The sequence below is a fragment of the Sitodiplosis mosellana genome, unplaced genomic scaffold (genome assembly GCF_009176505.1).
Source record: "Sitodiplosis mosellana isolate CC-2019 unplaced genomic scaffold, AAFC_SMos_1.0 Smas_scaffold_6165, whole genome shotgun sequence".
Classification (NCBI taxonomy): Eukaryota; Metazoa; Arthropoda; class Insecta; order Diptera; family Cecidomyiidae; genus Sitodiplosis; species Sitodiplosis mosellana.
Window position 1 is genome coordinate 4645749 of NW_022601406.1, and position 22664 is coordinate 4668412.

At 38.3% G+C, this 22664-nt stretch overlaps 1 protein-coding gene across 5 annotated transcripts; it reads left to right on the forward strand.

Moving 5' to 3' along the window:
• Positions 1 to 1723: 1723 nt before the first annotated feature.
• On the forward strand, positions 1724 to 21999 carry LOC129574627 (uncharacterized). 5 transcript variants are annotated; one of them, XM_055456880.1, is made up of 9 exons: positions 1724 to 2461; positions 16536 to 17191; positions 17836 to 18135; positions 18277 to 18408; positions 18591 to 19069; positions 19308 to 19538; positions 19675 to 19896; positions 20035 to 20838; positions 20976 to 21999. In XM_055456880.1, exons 2-9 carry the CDS (start codon positions 17176 to 17178, stop codon positions 21318 to 21320), a joined length of 2529 nt encoding a protein of 842 aa, XP_055312855.1. In that variant the 5' UTR covers positions 1724 to 2461; positions 16536 to 17175; the 3' UTR covers positions 21321 to 21999. The 5 variants fall into 5 exon arrangements, with proteins under 5 accessions (XP_055312855.1, XP_055312859.1, XP_055312856.1 ...); XM_055456884.1 differs by having other exon boundaries at positions 19696 to 19896; XM_055456881.1 differs by having other exon boundaries at positions 1724 to 2141.
• Positions 22000 to 22664: the final 665 nt, after the last annotated feature.

The window sequence follows — 22664 nt, forward strand, 5'->3', positions numbered from 1 at the left end:
GATTTCTTTGAGAGGAATCAATGCCAAGAATTGATCCAAAATAAAACATCAAAACAGTATGCGAACTACAAGAGACGTGTGCAAAATAAAATACACCTTGACTTTTTAAATGAGATCTTGAGCCGAAAATTCCCTTGAAAATAAAATTATAGACCAATTCACATGAAATTCGCAGTACTAAAAATAAATATTTATAAAAAAAACTATCCCAGCAGTTCGAAAAAACAATAAATTTCGCACCATATTCATGCGTGTGGTATAAAATGTTCAAAAGCACCTCAATATGCATTCCAGAGTGCAAAATATTGCACTCAACAATAGTAAGCGTTGTGAATCAGTGATTCAAACGTAAAAATCACAAGCTACCAACATATGGAATCATGAAAGGATCAAAGGGATATTCCCGTTTAATGGTGTGCTACTTGAACAGTTTCATAAAACAAAGCAGCACAAACCAAAAACAAAGAAAATCAAAGCATAAAATGCTTATACCGTGCAACTGCTTGAATAATGGAGTATTATTAATTCAGTCATTCTTTTGTCGATACCACGAAAATTCATAAATATTTGAAACGAAAAAAGGCAGTGTGTCAACAGAAAATCTCGTTCTCAATTGCTCTGATGTTACATGTTAGAGGCCTGCATTTGAATGGGCCTTTTTCATCATCATAATCATCATCGTCGTCATAATCATCGTTCTGATTTACTCAACTAGTTGTCCTTTTCACACTGCGGTTCATTCAGGCAATGTCGAACAATCTGAATGGGATCCAATAGGTTTTACGGCATTTGTTACACGACCATTTCTAGATGGTATGTTGGTATGGGTGTTCTTTGTCAATGCATTGCAATTGGAGGCATGTGTTGTGCGGTTATGAAATACTAAGGGTTCATCAGGTCGATCACTTCTCTCTCGTGGGCGCAACAAAATGAAAACAAGAAAAATACCTTATCATTTTAAAATGTAAAATTTTCGAAGATTTCGGCGAAAAAAAAAATTGAATGATTAGAAGAAAGACGAAACCGAAGAGAGTCGCATTTCCATGAATCATTTATGGAATGATACGAGACGATGACAGTGTCATTAAGATTGAATTCGATGATAAGTGTACGGTATGGTATAATGTGTGTTAGAAGAGGCATTTTCATATGCCTATCTACGTCTACATATATATATATATATATATTCCAATAGGCGTTTGGATTGTGAATCGGCGGCATAATAGGGCTTTTACAAACATATAACGAGCGTAGTAGTCGATTGCATTAATGGATTTTGTTGCTTTTATTGTACAACTGCTGTTACTACGATTTCATAGTACGTACGTACGCACGCATGCATACACATCACTCACATACACAAGCGTACGCGAATGAACAAACGCACGCACACACACGCATCGACACACACCAAAACAAACTCAATTCGGGAACGGTTGTTGAAATGAACAAAAACAAACATTTATCAATTTCCAGAAAACGTAGTGCGTTGCGTCGTTGCATAAGTGTATGTGAATTGATGTATGTTGAATGTATGTGCAAAAGCGAGACGGATGGAGTGATATATTCCAGCGCGTGTCTCTGTCTGTTGCGCGCACGGTGTTCGGTGTCGTGTCGAATTGATGTGTGTCTCTGTATTGGTGTTTTTGTTGCCATCTTCGTCGTTTTTATCGTTGAGTGTTTTTTTTTCTTCTCTCGATTCTTGTTTGTTCGTAGCATTTGTAGTACGGTTTCTGTCTCATGGTCGACTCGACACATATCTTATGTGTTGTGTGTTAAAAATTATAAGCGCAAGCGAGGACATTAAACAAGAAGCAGTGAAATAGAAAAAAAAAATTACTCAAAGAGAAAAACATTTGCACACAAAAAAAAATAATGACACGAAAACGTTGATCACTCGGTGACTCTTTGCAATTATGCAGAAAATCGGTTTAGTTGAGGCTAAAGTGTGCTAAGCTAATTCTCTTTCACAATTTTGTTGTAGTGTGCTAATCGAAACGAAACACCGATTTAACTCGACTGCAGCTTCGACGACAACGACAGAAAAGAAGGAGAAGAGAAGTAAAAAAAAAAACAAAAATTCAGTTTAGTGTGGTGCAGTTAATTAAATCAGAAAAAATACAGCTGGAGAAATATAGAACGTGAGTGCATTTAACAATTTGGAAATAAAAGGGAAAAAACACACAAACGCAACAATCAATTAAAAAAAGTAAATAATATTCGAATGGAAATGAAACGGTGGATATACATAGCATGACAACGACAACATTTTTCCAGGGCAAATTTTCGTATTTAAAGAGTAAAACAGCATTTACCGACGACTCATTTTTTTAATTCCGATAATTTTCAACGCGAGCAGAAAAAAAAACACATAATAACATCCAAAAACACCGACGTTTTTACTACAAAACGACTACGACGAGTGCTGCTGCTGCTGCTGCGCGATAAACATTGACTTCGGGTAAATGAGTATAGTGTGCATTTTCAGTCAGTGTTTAGAAAAGGAATGAAAAAATAAAACCCACGAATAGACACACGAAAAACAATTAACCAAATGAATGGTCCAGAAGGAAGAGAAAAAAAAGCAAAAAAAAAATTCGTAGTCTTGGCAAAGAGCACGACCGATTGAAGTAAGAAAATTTGTCAATGGAAAACAGCATTATTTTGTCTATATCACTATCGATGGGCCAAGCAAAATGAGAAGAAAAAAAAAACACAAAACCAAAATATTTTCTATGAGCAAATGTTGTTGTTGTGCATGAAAGCATAAGTGTGAAATGGCCCAGCACAGCGCGCGTGATTGTGTGTGGGTGAATTATTAGGCGTTGAAAGACGAAGAAGCAAATAATAGCTTACACACATATATAGATTCTAGTTGATGGTGATGAATTTTCCATTTGATGAGACTACCTTCCAATTCGGTTAATGTGTGTACATGTTCCGTTCAATTCTGTCTCTTCGTTGCGTCTGTCGATTTTTTTTTTTTTTTGGGCTGTACTTCGACTTCACTCAGGCTGAACACAGATCATCTGTATGTTTTAATTGAGTTCCGCTCATGTGTATGACTTTTTTTTTCTTCTTCTCGCTCTCTAAATGGATTCATGTGGTAGGTGTAATCAGAAACAACAATCTCATACACAAAATATTTTTTACATATTGCATCTAGCTGCGAATCCAAAAGTGCACTTTCTGTCTATGTTGTTTTTATATGTCTGCATTATTATGCTATGCTCTCAACCCTTCCGAATCAGCAAACAAGCAAAAGAGAAGAAAAAAAATATCAAAATGAATCGCACATTGCATATTGCATGGCTGGACCCATTTTTCATAGCGAATAGTTGTTTCGTAGTCCCTTTCAATTCGGCTATATTTCATTTAAAAAATCGCTTCGGAAATTGGCGACGAAACTTGAAATTGAGAAATGGAAAGGCGCACATAAACGAAGAACCGAAGAAATAAAAACAAAACAGACTCCAAGCACAATGACGACGACGACGACGACGACAGCGATCTAGCTATCGATTCTAATGAGTAAAGAGTTTTTCGTATGTAGGCGACATTTAAAAATGTAATTCGTTTTTCCCGTTCGCCCTATGCTTTTTGTTTTTATTTTGTTCGCTTCGAACGTTGTTGTTGCCATCGTTTCTTTTCATGCCAACGCTATCTATTTTAATTGATATAGAATCCGAGAATGAATGAAACGTGGATATTAATTTTCAAGCATTTCGATACACGAGTTTCGCCAAACCAATTTTTTTTTTTGGTTCGTGTATATATCAAACACACGCACATACTCCATCCGATTTACACTTTTTTTCTGCTTTTTCTCTCATTCGTTTGAGTACAGCGAGAAGTAGCTTTTGTCCAATTGAAATATCCTCGAGTGTAAATATGGATGTTGATAACCGGTGTATTGCTCGGCATTTGGAATTTGAGTGGAGAGAAGAGCAAATAAAAAGAGGGCGAGAACACTTGGCTTAAACTGCTGCGTTTGTTCTGCAGCCTGCTGTTGCTGCTGCTGTTGTGACTGCTGATGTTTTGTTGTTGCTGCTTCAAAAACCTTTGCTTGGCTTCGCATTGGAATTGAGTGACAGGCGCCAAACAACGCACAATCGAAGGAAACACACACACAGAGAGTATGCCAATATGCAATAATTGCAAATCATTGAAATGATTGCATTCATATATTTTTTTTGCTGCTGCTGCTGCTGTTGCTGCTGCTATGGCTACGGCTGTTGATGCAGTTGTTGCAGTTGTTGCCTGGTTTGTGATCCAGGTGCAGTTAAAGAATGTGACACGTCCCACAGACGACAAACATTTGGCTTTGAAAAATTGATAGATTTAATTATTGTACATATATGCGTCTGCCAAGTTTTCTTTTTCTCTATCTCCCTCTCTCTCTCTCTCTCTCTCTCTCTTTCTCTCTCTTTTTCTTTCCCTGTCTCGACTTAGTTCTCGATTTAATGACTTATATCATTAGCTTGTTAATTTTTCATCCTTATTGCTCGTCCAACTTCTTAAAGGTTAACATTTCAATGGGTTTGAATGAGCGAGCAAACGTTCGTCTTTTCACTATAATTGAGTTGAACATGCATACGAAATGACTATGCACACACACACCGTAGAAAGACGTCAATGAATGACAAATATGCGCTTTGTTACGAAGCAATTGAAGCAAATGGAGAAAATGAGAAAGAAAGAGAGTGAGTGTGATTGTGTGTGTGTGTGTGTGTGTGTGTGAGAGAGAGAGAGAAGCAAAATGCGCGTACATTGACACTGTGTGGCATTATGTACCACACAATGAGCACCGAATGTTTATACAACAAATGAATTGATTCTCTCTTTCTCTCTCTCTTTTGTTTTTTCCATTCTTCTCTGTGTCTTCCCTTTTATTTTAAGTAAATTATCTTCTGGTTTAAAGTGACACCTTTTTTTTGCTGTTGGTTTTGTTGTTGTAGCTGCTGCTGTTGCTCCTTTTTTGTTTCAATCTCTTGATTATTGACACAAAGTTCGCACAGCAATATGTATGAGCATCCCGTTCACAGCATACATTCCACTTCAATGGAATCTGGCCAAATTTATCGACGATGACGACCGAGAATAAACGACCGACCAACCAAAAACAAACCAAACCGAAAAAAAAAACAACATGGCATGAGAAAAATCTCATGCATTTTTAGACTTGGTCAAATGACCATTTTTAGTTTTCCAGTTCATTGCATTGAATTTTCATTTGCTATAAATGTCAGTTTGGATAAAAACGGAAATTTTCAAATGCGAGACGTTTGTTTCATTTACGGGGCCAACGCATTACCGTACATGCATCGTTGGAATTCTTCATCGCATCTCTCTCCCTTGCTCGCTCACTTTGCCTCTCGCACACACACACACACACACACACCACAAATCGCTTCAATGATAATCGCATTCATTCGATGTCAATACCAGTTCATAATCACTATCAACCTTAAAGTCGACTGTGTATTTTTTTCTCGTCTTTTTTTTTATTTCAAAAATCTGTTTGGAATCACAGCGACAAATCGAACGAAAAATGTGTCGAATAAATCTAGCACTATGTTCGGTGTCATGGGCTCGCGGTTTGGCGTCCTCGATTTAATAGCATAAGATAAAAAAATAAAAACGATGACGACGGCGACAGTGACGACGATGACAAAGATGAAAAACATCCAAAAATCGCTGAGACACTTGATGTAAACGATTTTTTTTTATTTACCGTCGTCATTCGCGCGACGAAGAAAAGCAATTTGTATGGAAAATGCTACACATTTTCATGGGTGCAAGTGCGCGCGATACCACACAAAACCGAGATGGAGAGAGAGAGAGAGAAAAACCCGTCTCCATGCATTCTGATAACAAATTCAAGTATCGATAACAGCGGAATTTTTTTTTATATATATTTACGTGTACATAAAAAAGAGACTATAATTCGATTTATCGAAATAAAGCCGATATATGTGTGGCTAGAGAGAGTGAGTGAGATGGTGAGGTTGTGTTCAAAAACCGATTATCAGCCGATTCCAGCGGTGATATATCGATGTCGATCTCATAAAAGAAAAGATTTATGGTGTTCGGCGAGTGTCGCGCGTTCGTTTACTCACTCGCACTTGTGCTCGTTTCAGTCGATGTAAAAATTGTAATTCAAATGGGATTTTCTTCATTCTGTTCATTCGTTCGATCATTTTATGTTGTTGCTGTTGTTCGCTTCTTGTGCAGTGCATTTGTCAGCCGGGTGGCGGCCGACTAATTGAAAAGGGCGGGTGGAAAAAAGGTACTCATTCATATTGGGAATATATGTGCAAACCAATTCAAACGGATGAGAAAAAATGACAACAGTAATAATAAAGTAATTCGATGAGTATAAATAACGATGCTAACGAAATGCTTCACAACAACAGTAATGAGTTGTGTCATCCGGTTACATGCGAAATATGCCACACAGCGCAAAATATGTTCGACATGGACACACATCCACATTTTTGCTGTTGTTTGCCATGCTTGCAAAAATGACCAAAATGGAATGGGTTCGATGGAACGGGGTGTCATGGTTCATGTGAGAAACCGAGTGAGACAGACACACACACAGAGAGAGAGCCGAGAGTGTATGAATCATTTCGATGTGTTGTCGGTTTCTCTGTCGCTTCGGAATTGTAAACGATGTAATGGAAAGTGCCACAATCACAGTTTTCACCCAAATCTATTTGAAATTGACTATACGATCCGATCCGATCGACGAGAACGACATCGACAACCGACCGATGCAAGGAAACGCAGCACACATACACACCCAGCCAACTGGCCAATCCAAAAATGGCAAAACCAAACCATTTTCATGTTCGTTCCACTATCTCTTTCACATTCTCTCCCACTATTGCCATCTCGTTCGCTCGATTCTTTGTGTATTCTCTAGACCCATTCGACGAGAAATGAACCGTTAGACACACAAGAAAATATAAATACTTGGTGGTTGGTGGTTACGTTATTCGTTATTCACTCGGTCGGTATTTATTTTTATGCTACTTGTTCCGCTTAATGCGGAAAATGTATTATCGATTTTCTTTTAAAGCCGAAGAGGAATGAGTGAGAGACGGTATGAGCGAGAATAGGAGCGAGGAGAGACCAAGGCAAATGAAAAAAAAAAATAAGAGAGCTGAACGAGCGAGCGAAAAATGAAGAGCGACTCCAAAAACAACAACAGAAAAATAATACAACAACAACAACAACGACAAAAAACCACCCGACCCGAATGCTTTATGCTTGGTTATATATCAAGCAAACACGCCATTATCATGTTGTACGAGTGTTTGTTGGTTGGTTTCGAGAGGCGAGAGAGAGAGGGAGAGATAGAAACGACCAATTCTCGAACCCGATTTGTCGCATTGTTCGATTTGCCTTATGTTTGTTGTCGTTGTTAGCGGCTGTTGCTGTTTTCGAGATGGATAATTTTTAAAACAAATTAAAATTAAAGCATTCACATAACCATTTAGATGTTTCAGCCTTTCAGCCCCGCTCTCAATCGCTCTCGCGTGTTCTCGTTGGAGCATATCTTGGGTGAGATTTTCTTCCTTTTCGATTCGATGATTTTTCGGTTAATTATTCAGACCAAATGGTCAGTTCGACAGTTGGAAAAGTCAATGCGAATGGTCGGACATTTTCGGGGGAATCAATGTTGATGGCTGCTGCCAATGAGCGTCCACATAACTGCTTGATGGTTCGCATAACCAAAATTATATATAACAACTGACAACACACAAGACCATTACGTTATTTTCTCTCTCTTTCTCTCTCTCTCTCTCTCTCCTTGGTGCCTCTATGTATATATTATGTTATGGAAATTATGTGTGCGTATTCAAGTAGAAATTCATTTTCCGCTTGATGTTCATTCGGGAAGTGTTGAAATATTGATTGGAATGCTTATTAATAGAATAGGCACTATGACATTTGTGTGTGCGAGAGTGTCTCCTGCACTCGGTGTAAAGCAGTGAGCTATTTTTTTTCTCGGTATTTAAACCGAAGCAACCGATTACTATTATTGCAATTAAAAGTGGTGTGTGACGGACACAAAGATGTGCCGAACTCGGCTGTACAGGCACGCAGTACATTTCCAGAAATTTCAAACAATCAAGCGTTGCCAATTAAATACACATTAAAATTTGACGCAATGAACAGACAAACAAACGAGCACAAGATCTGCCGTTCTCTCTCTGTCTTGCTTTCTTTCTCTCTTTGGGTGCTAGAGGATTTTCGAGACTTGAGCCCATAAATTATCAATATAATGCGTAAATGAGTATGTTCTGAGAGTGGTCCCATTATACCGAGTGAGAGAGAGAGAGAGAGAGAGAGAGAGAGAGAGAGTGAGAGGAAAAAAACCATAAATGCCATAAGTGTATTAAATGCAGTTGAATTTCGTGAACAACCCAGGCCATTCAAAGTGAGTGAATGGCATTAAGCGCCCAATGCATATTTTTGACGATTTTTTGTGTGTGTGTGTCGACTCTGTGCCCACAGACGAAATATTTGGAATGCCCAATATTTTTTTTTCTCCGGTTGTTGTTGTTTGTTTCTGTTCTTCACTCTCTTCATGCTCTCGGCGGCCACCGTTCGTTCCATTTAGCGTCAGATGCAGACATTGTGAATGGGCAAACCGGCCATATGCATTCGACAGACGGATTGAAACAGCCGACTCAATCCGCATTAAAGTGTGTGCACGAGCCACAGTTAACTGTCGAAATTACGATATTCATCGCATAATTTTTTTCTCTCTCTCTCTCTTTTTTTCGATCGTTCTTGATAATTCATTACGTGTGTGTGTGTGTGTGTGTGTGTGTGTGTGTTCCTCTTCCTACTCTGAATTTCAATCGACTCTCTCAATTGTTGACGGGCCGTTTTTATTCAGGTTTTCTAAGTCTTATTGAATTGTTGTTGTTGTTTTATTGTAAAATTTTCAACATTTTTCGTTACACAAAAGACAAAATCCAAAAGCCCAATCATTGAAAAATGAACACATCTGTCGTCGTCGTCGTCATAGATATAGGTGCATGGATTTTTACAAAAAAAAAATTTCTTTTTTCTTCGGTAAATTTTGTTATATTGTTGTTTAATGTTAACGAGATCGATAATAAAATGAAATAAATGTATAGGTTTTAAAAATGGGCACCAGAATTGACTATGAACTGGTGTGTTTTGTGCAGCACACGCGGTACGGTGTGTGCTTTGCACTCAGCACACGAGGCCTTTGTCAATCCGAGGCACGAATGAAAAGAAATGCGTGTATGTTGGTTTTTTCTCTCCTCTTCTTTGATTATTATTCCGGATCACAATCAAAATGAAACATGAAAAACGATCGACACAAAACCTCGAAACGCACAAACTAAATCCCAAAATGAGGAAAAAAATAGAAATGCAAGAAAATGAAGAACACTTTTTCGTTTTATTTTATGGAAACCCAGAGAAAAAGAGAGAGAGAGCGAGCAAAATTATGAAAGAAAACCGTTTATTTGAGCTAAAAAGAAAGAGACTGATGATAAAAAGAACAAAGTGTGGAATTAATGAAACCAACAACAAAATAATAAAATGAAGAGCGAAGGAAGAAAAAAGCCAAAATGAAATGAACTGCTAAACCATATAACTCAATCGCCTGGCGCACCAACACACACACACACAATCGTAAAGAAGTAAACACCGAAAATGTTTTTAATGCCCTGTTGTAATGCGCGCATATTTTTAGAGAGCAACCCAAAACAAGCGACGAAACTGCTATATGCTGTTGCTGTTGCTGCTGCTGCTACGGTAATCGCATACGCTTGATGCATACAAAGCATTTTCACATTTCCACTTTAAATCGGGTATATATTCGTATTCGGTTCGCCGTTGCCGTATTGAGTTGAGTTGATTTGAGTTCTGTATGCCTTTGAATTTTTTTTTCTCTCTCTCTCTCTCTCTCTCTCTGTTCGCTGCTTGCTGTTGTTGTTGCTGTGGTTGTTGTTGCTGTTTAAAGAATCGATGTGCGATGCGCACACACCACCGTATATGAAATGACGAGTCGAGTCGAGTGCATAAGCAGCATATGGATAAACAACACAGCTCAATGCTCTATGCCTGCTGAATGTTATGATGGTTTTAATACTCATTGTTGAGCTGCGCCGTATTTTCTGTCACTCTCTTCGCCATTTATTATAGCTACATATCGCATTTATATTGCGTTTGTTTTGCTGTTGCTGTTTCGATCGTTCTTATGTGTATTTTCGTCTCGCTCCTGTTCCTGCCATCGCCGCTCTCTCTCGCTCCTTTTCGTTTAGTGTTTGCCGTTGTATGTTTGTTTGTTTGTTCGGTGTCTCGATGTGTCTCTCGGTTAAGGTAAAGTTGTGCGCGCATCAAACCAAAAACAGTCAAAATTCTGTTCGTGACAAAGATTTATGCCTCTCGTTTTTTTCCCTCTCCCTCTCTCCGTCTCTCTCTTTCTTTCTCTCTTTCTATTTATACGTACACCGTGCATATCTCTCGGTACATTATTTAGTTTTTAATTTTTATTCTCTATCTGCGATAAAGAGACACAAACAGCAACGTAGTTTTTCAATTTGTTGCTCAATTGAACTCCACATCTGGCACGACTTTCATGGGCCCCGGTGTTTTGTGTATGGGTGTGTGTATGTGTGTTATACTGGTCTCTAGCTCATTCAGGCTCTTTTTCTTCAAACGCTCCAAAACCGTGATCATTTTGCTGCCGTGCCACTATGATCCGTACCGAGTACAGCTATTATTATTTCGGCCACATCTCTTTCTACACGATCGTTTCGTTTTTTTTTTTCTTTTCATTTCATCTCTTCTATATTTTAAGGCGTTCGATTAGCTATCAGATTATTTTTTCCACGGCGCATATTCGCCTCCATAAAATGTCACTTGGCTCTTGCTATATCTCTCTCTCGAACGCGAAGAAAGAAGGAAAGCATGAAAAACACACACACACCAATTTCCCGTTTGTTTTTAGCTTTTTTTTATTTGGTCCGTTTCGTTCGCAGCTCGTAAACTATCGTGTTATGGATAGTGTCGATCGAGCTGGCTGCAATTTCGTTTACGACGACGGCTGTGCGCACGCTCAAAACTCTCTTTGTTCGATTGCCTCATTGCATGTGCGCTACAAAATCTCTTGCGCGCAATTATTGCGATGTGGTTACTTTTGTCTTTTACCAAACCAAGAGCAACAAATTCAAATTTGTATGCCATTTTTGCAACGAAACATTTTTCTCAGTCAGCTTTTCTTTGCACCGTTTCAACGGTGCATTTTTTGTTTCCTTCGTTCGCTTCTTCGCTGCAGTTGTGTACCATTATTATTTGCCCATTTTTGGGTTGCGAACCAAAGACATCGTCGGATTTGTTTCTTTTTTCGTTTCCTTCTTGCGCTCTCTCTCTCTATCTCTCTTGCGCGCGCGGAGCGATCTCGATCGTTATTTATGTTGCACAGATTACTGTCCACATCGGTTTTAGATGAATATGACCGAATTAGTATGATTCGCAAATTGAGCACTCGGCTTGGCTGAGCGAGTTTGAGCTAGCTAACAAGCTGGCATATGCGCGCCTATTCGCTCGCTAATGCGCACATGTTGCAGCTTCAACTTAAATGATGGATTTGTCTTTTATCTTGTTGTGTTTTTTTTCTCTCTTCTCTTTTATTTTCTTTGTTGTTTTCTTTTCAATTTCCATAAAAATCGTCATAATAAAATCGCTTTGTGCTCGCGCATATTGTATGATGCGCGATTGCTCGTTGCGTGCGCTCCTCCGTTCATCTTGTGTAATGAAAGAGCTTTGGTATGTTTATTGTATTCCATGTGCGATATTGTACATAATGCTTACTACACTACTTGCTTACTTCTTTTTATCTACTTTTTTCGTCTCGTGTACAGTTTGTTTTCTTCATATTTTTCTCCGGTTGCTGCTATTTTCCTTCTCTGTCTCTCTGTTCGTTTCAGCTCAATTTGTCGCTTTTGTAGATTTCCTTTCACATGTGTCGTGTTGGTTTTGTTTCGATTGAATTGCGTGTACGTGCGTATGACGGGTACAAAACCGTCCATTTCTTTATGAAAAAAAAACTCTCTTTTTTCACCTTTCTTCCCAAAAAAAACGAAACATGATGTTCGAAAAAAAAATGTGTAGAGAGAAGAAAACACACAAGCATACACAACAGCCATAATGTTTTTAAAAAAAAACTGTTTTGATGCGGACTATGTGCATTGAGCAATAGATTTGTAGCTTTTGTAAGCAAATCACTTCGATTTCGAGTCAATTTGTCGGTTTTTGAATGTACTCTATTCTTTTCTGTTTAATCTCGTGGGAAGAGGGCTCTCGCGCGCACGCGTTCGCTTGCAAAATTCCATATAAAACATAAAAGAGAAGCAACGAACAAACGAATACCGGGGAGAAAAAAAGAGAAGAAATAGAGTCTTGATTTGAGTTGAGAAAGAGAGTTCAACGAAATCTCAATCGCAAAACGTTTTATTTAATAATATGAAATGCGCGTAAACATCACTTAGTCAAACAAACGAACTGCTTTTCACAGCCATTATGAATATATGGTGGTGTTGTTGTTTTCTTCAGTGAACAATTTCGAATTGTTTGTTTACTGAAACTTCAGCCGCTAAAGTACACAGCCTCAACAGCAACGGCAGTAGAAACGTTTTTTTTTTCTTCTTTCAAAATGGAAAATTAAATTAAATAAAACGGCAATTCGAATGTGTTAATGAGTGTTAGGCATTTGCATTTTGGTCGTGGTCGATTCGACAAGAATGAGATTCGATCGCACGAACGACCGAACAAATGGCTGTGGGATCGTGGTTTGCAGCTACTGCTTAACGGCTCTGTTGTTGTTGCCGCTGTTGCCACTAGCTGGCTGCCTGGTTGCTGTGAAAATTTCGCTTAAACGTGCTAGCCCAGGCCAAAATTACTGGTACCCGACATACAATCCGACAATGCATATCATCTCTCACTTCATCGTGCTAAAGAGAATTTAAATTCGATCCTTGTCATCTGTATATATGCTTCTTTTCATTGTTTTTGCTGCTGCTCTATCTATAGGCACGACGATATCATTTTTCTTTCGGCAAGTTCCTTTTTTTCTCTCGACCGTTTGTGTGTGAGTCGTTGTTTTTTTCTTCTCTCACTCGTCGTCGCCGCCGTCTTAACTTCTCAGCTCAAATGCTTACGAGAATGTGTTGTTACGTGTAGTCGTGCATAATTTCATCACGGAAAAGAAAGCAAAGGCGCATTTTGGCTGTTCAGGCCCCAAAACCATCATCTCTCGTCTTGAATCTCTCTTGTACTCTCTTTCTCTCTAACTGGGTTTGAGCACACAAGAGACAACAAACACATAACGAGAGCGAGAATTAGCTTTAGTATCATCACTTTGGAGTGTGTGTTTTCTTCTTCTTTTCACATATTATATATATGTTAAAATAAAGGCACACACCGCAATCGTCTTATTCACTTGGGCTTTGAGTGAAGAGAAAACAGACGTGTTGCGTGCATGAGTGCGAATGAATGGGTAAATGCTCCATCATCTCTGCTTTGGCACAGCACAAGCATCGACAGCAGCAGCAGCATCAATGACGGCGACGACGACGACATCGACAACATTGAAGGCGACAGCACTGGCCGAAAAGAGACAGAGAGCAGTAACCAATCCATGATGTATGCCGCGATGAAAAACAAAACCTGATCATATTCATTTATTGGACTTGGTTGTTGGTTCACTTTTTTTTCTTCTACTTCTTTCTGTACTCTCTTCGCTTTGCTTTATGCATCGCACATTGAAACGCGCGCGCTAGCGCGTTTTATATTTTTTCTGCTTCTATTTTTCTTCATACATGTTGTGTTTATGCTGCTGTTGCCGTTGCTTTGTTACTCGATTGTGCTGTGTCGTTCTCCTTCCACAATCTGTCTTGAGCGCCTCATTCTGCCGCTGGTTAGGACTTCGACTGCATGGCACGAACTTCGTCTAGATATTAAAACACAACCAAGTAATTGTCTCGGTAAATTTTGGAACAGATTGAAATTTAAATGGGTTTTTTGGCTGAAAAAATGCGTTAAAATCGAATGAAATGTGTGAAATGTGCTTGAGTTATGCGGAAAAAATGCAATTGTCATAAAATTGCTGGTCGGCCGCTGTTTGATTCCGTGTTATTCGCATAACAGTGATGTGTTTATTTGGTGAATATAAATATCCATATATTGTTCTGTGTGATTGTTGTTGTTGCTGTGGTTGCGCGCTCTCATGTTACTATTGTTAGCCTCGGTGTGTGTATGTGTTTGTTTGCTGTGTTGTTGGCAAATCCGCCAATTGGAAAAGTAAACAAGAAAAGCAACAACAAAAAACATAACAAACATATAACACAAAGTGTATACATCGATTGGCGAATAAGCGATTTAAGAACTTAACAAATGTCGGCACTTCACGCTCTCATATTCCTTCCCTCTCTCTATTTCTCTATCTCACCCATTTATTATTCGTCGAGATGTTTTGTTTGTGTATAATTAAGTAAAGCACATAAAGTCATAAAGTTAATTTAAGCCCTGTGTCCAATTCGATCCAATTCATCGGCCAAATCGAACAGCACGGCTGCACCAATGACGACGACGATGACGGCAATATCCACTGCGACGACCAAAGACTCAAATCCAAAGACATAGTAGTGCAATGGTGCAGTTCATCCCATAAACATAAAAACTGACTCTGATTTCCCATTGAAGGAAAAGAAAAATTATAATTGAAAAGAAGAAGAAAAAAGCGAACGAAATAAAAACAGAAATATCCAACCGGAATGTCGCCTGCCCTTTAATGGGTTAGACCGATTAGTTGTGCGTAAGATTCGCAAGTTGATTTTCGCATACATCTCGTGCATATGCAACGAGTGCGAAAGAGAGCGAGACCAGCCAATATTTATTGTCAAGTATTAGCTAGATTGCCGCGTCATGTGTATTTTGTACTGTAAAGAACAAAACGACAGAAATGTAGAAACGAAACGAAATACAAGAAAGAAAAAATGACCCAACAACAACAACATCAGTAGTAGCAGCAGCACAACAAATCGCTCGATATTTACTTTTCTGCAGCATGTCTGACTGTGAATGAGCGTGTGAGTGAGTGAGCGAGTGAGTGTGAGTATGGAGAAAAGAGAATATGTGTGTTCTTGTTTCATCATTTTCTCTACACTGTTTTATTTCATGTGCGTCCATTATATCTCGATCAGTTGGCTGTCTTTCGCAGTTCGTGTATGGATCTGACAATGAGCCAAATTGAAAAGTACAAGCGAATATGAAACAACAACGACAACGACAACAATAATAATAATAACAACAACAACAAACCATCAAACCATCAAACTTGAGCCAACAACAAAATAGCTGTAATATTAAAATTAAATGACGAGTAGAAAAAGAAGCGTAACAGCAGAGAAGAAAAAAAAAGAATTTATGACGAAGACGGAACGGAAAGTAGCAGCAGAATATGAGAAGAGAAAAAAAAACACGACAAAACAGTACAAAACTAGCCCAAGCACTCACAAATCACAATATATTAATTTTTGCTTGGCAGAAGTCGGTGTGTATCGGTCGATGTGACCAACAATGAGAACCAGAATTATGTGTTCGCCGAATGTGTAATGACTGTGAAGAGAGCAAAAAAAAATCCATATAAGCATAGCTCCGTCATCATGCAAGAAAGTCCGTCTTATTCACTCATACGCGCAATATTCTAATTGGACAACCGATTGTTGTTGCTGCTGCTGTTATTGTTGTTGGTTTTGTTTTTTTCTCTTTTGGTAACTGGCCTGTGTGTCAATGTGGTACGAGATACAGAAAACTGTCTGGGAAAAAAAAACCGAACCATCCAACAACTAACATTTAAATCACTTGATTTTACGAAACTACGATCTTTTAAGTGCTGGGCGACAACGACTACAAAACAATTAACTATTTGTGTTGTTGTTATTCTCGTCTCTCTCTTTGATAGAGGAGTTGTACATATATATTCATAAGAGGCGCGAAATATTGAACGAAAACGAGTTGCGACCAGCCATTTAAATATGATTATGAGTGTGGCGTGTGCGTGCGCGCGAGGAGCGCCCCCAAACGCGTGCACCGCACAACAAACCATATATAATATTTCCAAATTGATTTTTTTTTTCTAGGCAGAGAGACACTCATTTTTCAATTGAAAATCTTTTTCATCTGTCATATAGATTCGTGTATCGCGGTCGTGTGCTGCGCTTTGCTTTGCTTTGCGTTGCAATTGCTATTTCGCCCCGAAACAAATGATCGAACGAACGTTCGAACGAATGAACAAATGTACAATACACATCAATAATCACACACTGTTTGACCGCTTTGATTTATTTCCTTTTCATTTGTGATGTTATTTAAATTAGTTCCCCGAACCGTTTTTTAGCCGTTTACTTCGTGTTAGTTTAGTTTTTTTTTAATGTTTTTATTTCATTCTTTGATTTCATTTTGTTTCTTTCCTTCCACAGCTGCTGTACCAAAAATATACAAGAAAAAAGCACACAAAATCGAACGAAGAAAAAAAAGAAACACATACATTACACACACACACACACACACAGAGAGAGAGAGAGAGAGAGAGAGAGAGCGTATAGTTCTTCTGAACTAACAAAGAAAGAGAAAGAGAGAAACAAAAAAACTAAGCTCATCGATAACACTATTGATGTTGATTTTGAATGTGTGTTAAAAGTTCTGTGTTGTTGTTGTTTTTTTATTGTTTTGTTGTGTTTTATCACCACACACCATAATCATCTCGAATTCGTGCACGGAACCGTTCTGACCGAAAGACTCAGACTCGCGGATTGAAGCGCGATCTCATTCTCTTTCACTCCGTTTCTATCGCACAACACAACGCACACACACCATCCAAATCAAAGAAAATATTTAAAAAAAAAAACCACAGACAAAAAATCGAATTTGAGCAAAAATAAAAGTTGTTTCCAGTTTTTCGCAGCCATCCAACATATAGACAACAACTCATTGGTAATTCCAGCGAAATTTGCGAAACCACTTTTATTTTAAAAACTGGCATCCCGATCAATCCCCCAAAAACAGTACAAACAAATACACATACACACAATTCTATTTGCACTTGATTTAGAATTTAAAATGCGGAAACTGACTGGTGAGATTCCTTTATTTTTATTATTTTATGATTTTTTGTTTCTTTTCATTTTTTGTATCTATCCTATTAAGAGTTAGTTTTGAATTGGCCTGATGCTATGCACTTTTTAATTACAATCATTTCTGTTTATCTAATCTCAATATTTTGTTAAGTGTTTGCCTTGAAATTCGCATTCTAATCCTAATTTGTTTCGGTTTATGTAGCATTTTAGATATTTATGCAAAATGTTTGGCTTTTTTTTTTCTTTTCTGTTCGTGCTTTGTTTTTGATTGTGTGATAAATATGTTCATTGTACGCGCATGAGAATGCGAATTGCTTGTTAGACATATTTGACAAAATAAACAAAACATTGTGTGTGTACACATCTAATTAAGTGCTAGTTCTTCTTTGACTCTCGATTTGGAAACAACAAATTTTTTTAGCTTTATTCACGAGGCTAAATGATTTTGATTAAAAGTAGTAGTGGAATACATTCTACGAATGATGCCATTTTCTATTTGCGCTTCATTCGAATTGCAAAGCATTTCATTAACCATATTCTCTTTTTCTCTTCTCTTTCTTTCCCAATTCTTCATTGCGATGCGGCAAATTTTTTTTTTTTGCGGCGTTGTTGTCTTATACCGAATTAATTTTCGCAAATACAGTGAATAAGGAAGGCATGAACCGTCTTCCAAAACGAATGCAGCAAGCTAAACGAGTTACACCGCCAGCTGTTCCCGAAATTTATCGACATTCTGGTAGCTCATTTGGTTCGGCCGGTTACGGTTCGTGTGACGATACAACAAACATGGGCGGCGGTTCGAATAATTTTTATGCCACTGCTAACGATCCAAACAATTCATTAAATGTGTCATTGCGAAGTAACGCTAGCAATTCATCCATTGATTTACCTGATAACGCAGCTAGTCGTCTACTACAAGCCAATCCAGCAGCTAATGTTAGCGGTAAGAAAATATTGGGTTTAGTTTTTGGTGCTCTCTATAAATTTTTTATTCGCTTTTTTCATCTTTGTGAATGTTTTGATCGAAGAAAAAAGTCGCAGCTTTTTTGGTACTATTTTCTCATTTTCGCCCATTTTCCAATAGGAAACGCATCATCGAGTGCCAATACAGCACAATCTCAACAGGCATTCATCTTTCACGTTCAAAATCAGCAACCGCTGACACATAAAGCAGCAGTATACTATCACCAGCAGCTAGCATTGCAAGAGGATCAAGGTATATTTCGATTGAAAATTTAAAAGTTTGAATTCTGAACTAAATGTTCATTTTTCTTCAATTTTTAATTGATTTTATTTTTCAATTCACCATCGATTTTGATTTCAATTTGAACTGTTTAACCCATTGAACTGTGAACATGACAGCTAAAAGTCTAATTAATCTTGAATATTTTTCTCCAGGCATTGATCTAACACAGAGCCCAGGCCGAGATAGTCCAGGTAGTTCATCTGGTTCTGGATCGGGTTCGCGACATTCAACGGCCAGTTTAGACAGTGGCCGAGCGTCATCATATCACACATCATCGTCGGTGGCATCAAAACCATCGGCATATCAACCGTTTTCCAATCAAGTGCCACCATTCACGAATAACAGTGGCATTTTATCCAGTCCACGATGCAGTTCGGTGAGTTCGTGTTCGATTGGCAGTGCCGATATGCATCGAACCGATCATGAAATCATTTGCGATTGGCTGCGTGAACTGTCAATGGAAGAGTATGCACCATTATTCTCGGAGGCTGGCTATGACATGCCAACCATTAGCCGAATGACACCGGAAGATTTGACGGCGATCGGTATAAAAAAGCCAAGGCATCGAGAACGAATCAAACAGCACATTGACTCATTGCAATTACCCGATAATTTACCGCATTACGTTCCGGTTAGTATGATTGAAATTCTTTTAACGATGATTAACGAATGAGACGGGAGAAAATGAAAGAAAAAATGGAACAAAAAAACGAGAAAATAGATTAAAATAAGAAAAATGTGGAAGAATATGAGAAAAGTAAATGATATTCGAGCAAAAAAAAAGAATGAAGAAAGAAGAGAAAAAGCCGAAAAAAATAATAATTGAAAATGACAAAAATGCTTATTACAACTGTGTGTCTGTTCAATAGGGTTCAATCGAGGAGTGGTTGCGTTTGTTACGTTTGGATGAGTACATTCAGCCATTGTTAGCTCAAGGTTATCGGCAAGTGCGCGATGTGACACAGTTGCCATGGGAAGATATGGAAGATATTGGTATCGTTAAATTAGGCCATCAAAAGAAATTACTATTAGCCATTAAACGAATCAAAGATATACATAGCGGAAAATGGATTGCGCCCGGCATAGCAAACAGTCCACAGGTAAGACACACACTCACACACACATAAACATTTCCATCTCCCTCGCCCCATTTATCAAGCAAAAATTTTCATTCCACATGATTGCACATATTGACAATGTACCGAAAAAAAAACCAATTACATTGTTTCTAAATAGGATTGCTCGGTCAATTCACAGATGCTCAACTGGGACCATCAACAACAATATTTCGAACAAATGCACATGCTGAACGCAATGCCACCGCATCTCTCGCCTCTGTCAACCGATAGCAGTATTAGCAATCAATTCTATCAGCAGCCCAACTATCAACAGTCGCACCATTTGATGCCACACAATACCATTCTCGAAAAGGATAATAATGACTTTGTTTTGATTAAGGTGAATTTGCAAACAAAATTCAACATTTACGAACAGACTTCATTTTAAAACTCAAGAATTAATGTCAATTTCAATTTCAACCATTTTTAAAATACGAAAAATTTCAAACCTTTTTTCGTTCCAATTTCATCATTTTAGTTACGACAACCACGTGGTCGTTCGATTGATTCGCCCGACGATTCGGATGAGAATCGAATGATTGTGACGTTTAGTCAGCATCATAACAGCCAAGGAACAGAAGCTGAAGAGGCGTTACATGAAATGTCAGCCGTTAGCAGTCAATATCAAATGGGCCATCATTTGCATCAGCAATCGTGGCGACAATACGTTGATGGTGATATTACGCCAACGAATGAAATGTGTGGCCGCACCAGTCGTGATATCAACACATTGGCGGGTGATATTGACCGTGATAGTCTATTAAGAAATCGAGGGATGACGGTGCCGCAACGGAATAAGCCCATTGCGATGGTGAAAGGCAATGTCTTGCATGCAATTCCACAGCAACAACAGCAGCAAGATCTGCTAAAGCCGAAATTAGACGAAATCCGATCGATAGCACCGGAACCACCGCGCCGACACTGTTCCAACAGTACACTCCGACCAAATGGTTCACTTGATCAAATCTGTGAAGATTATGAATCATTGTCCATTAGCGGGCAACCATCCAAAGGTGCATTCAATTCACAGGACATTTACAGCTATTCGAATCAAGTGCAAAGTCAAATGCATTCGATGCCATTCTATGATAGCTGCAATCAGATGTCATTGAGTATGCCATCGGCCCAGCAACCGATTTATGCGAACTATAATGCCGTTGTGAATGCAATGCATCCACAAAAATCGCTGCCAAACATACAAATGACCAGTACAAATCATATCCAAACACGAGCCGAAGTGCATGCCGAAAAGGTGCCATTCACAGCTAGCAACGATTCAAAGGTAAGACCATCCGTCGAAATTGAATGGAAGAAACATCCATTTTTCACAATATTCAAGGAATATCGTAAATTTGTTTTTTTTTTTCTTAAATTCGCAACAGAAAATTAATACGGGTGTATTTTTCGTTCTATTCACAGTCAAACTCGAGCATTGATTCAATCGATCAATTGCCATTTGCCAATGACAATGCGGGCACAATAAAGCAACGTGTAAATCAGTATAATCAAATGCATTCAACGGCAAATGTATCGCTGGACGATTCATCATCGTCACAGTCGAAATCAGCAACTGCCGACAATACGCCTACAAATTTATCATCAGCCACGTCGCCGTGTCGCAACGAGGCAAAAGATACGAGTCAAACGGAACACGCTAGCGTATCGGTGCTGAATGACATTGGAAATATGCTGGCCAATTTAACCGATGAACTAGATGCGATGCTCGAGGAGGAAAAACGTGTCGGTCTTAATGATAGCGAGTAAAAACTTTCGGGCCCACTCTCGTTTCGACGGGGAAGAAGGGAGAATGGAATTCAGTTGCATTGGTGCAAAACGAAAAGAAATAGGCGTAGAAAGTTGTATACACTAGGGAAACAAATAAAAAAGAAGAAGAAGAAGAAGTAAATAGCAAGTAAATAAGCCATATCGTAGACAGGTCGAAGGTAAGGAGTCGAAACTGATCGAAGAAAAGAAAACTACTTAATACAATTTAAAGGTGAAGAAAAACAAATTAGATTTATACACACAACATCGTCTGTTATTATTCGAGGAATGATCAAATGGAACGCGTTTGCACGTTATGACGTGAATGGTGTTTTAGCGGCGGGCCCGCTTTGCAGTCAATCGAGCGAGCGAACTGGCCGGCCGGCAAAAAACACATGACAACTGACGATCTCGAGCGATGCAAAGATCAAGATAGAGAAAAATAGTAATCAAAAAGCATAAAACAAAATTGTATAATTCCCATTTATACATATATATGAGAAGCATGCGAGCATTTTGCTTGATGCAAAACAGAAAATATGGGGAATGTATTTGAAATTGTACCGTTACGCATAGCATAATGAAAACAAATAATAATATTAATTGTAATATGATTTACTAACAATAACAAAAACAAGAATAAAAACAAGCCGTGTTCTGTTGAACATTCGAACATAAACGAGATATATACTTTACATTTATCGCCGACTAAACAAAAAATCACTGAGGTGGAGTTATTACATTGAAATACTAATTTAGGGTTAAACTGTTATCTGCTTCCGTTGGAGACGGATGTTGGCGAGAAAGAGAAGGAGAGAGTATTTTTGCGAGATTGCAACTGTTTTCTCTCTCTCTCTCTCTTGTTGACAACCTGAAGTTACTTCCGGAAAGCAAGTCACATTTCCCCCGCCCCAAAATCCTTTCTATAGACATTATAAATGTAAATGTATACACATGTTTTAGTGATAGAAATGAAATAAAAGAAGAAAAAAAATCTAGACGAAGTGATGAACAAACAAAATATCAGTATTGTTAGCACTCACAAAAAATACACCCCTTCCTCCCTCATTCTGTATAAACACACTTCATCGCAATGGATGTTGCTACATAAAAGATGATGATGAAAAAAAAAACAACCTGAAAAAAAACAAATGACCACAAAAAATAACCTAACGATTGACTGGGTAAACTTAAATAGGAAATTGTTCGTAGTAATTGCAATTAGATGGAGAGAAAAAACGAATCATATGATTTATTTTGTTAGACAATTCATCCATTGTGTCGATAATACAGATTTACGCACAAATCACCGGGATTTCGTTTGATACACACAAACACATACAC

Bases quoted from the DNA above. Each gene is read 5' to 3' on its own strand.
- LOC129574627 (XM_055456880.1), top strand. The intron at 19,539-19,674 runs GTAAGACACACA...GTTTCTAAATAG, and splicing joins GCATAGCAAACAGTCCACAG to GATTGCTCGGTCAATTCACA. The intron at 19,897-20,034 runs GTGAATTTGCAA...TCATCATTTTAG, and splicing joins ATGACTTTGTTTTGATTAAG to TTACGACAACCACGTGGTCG.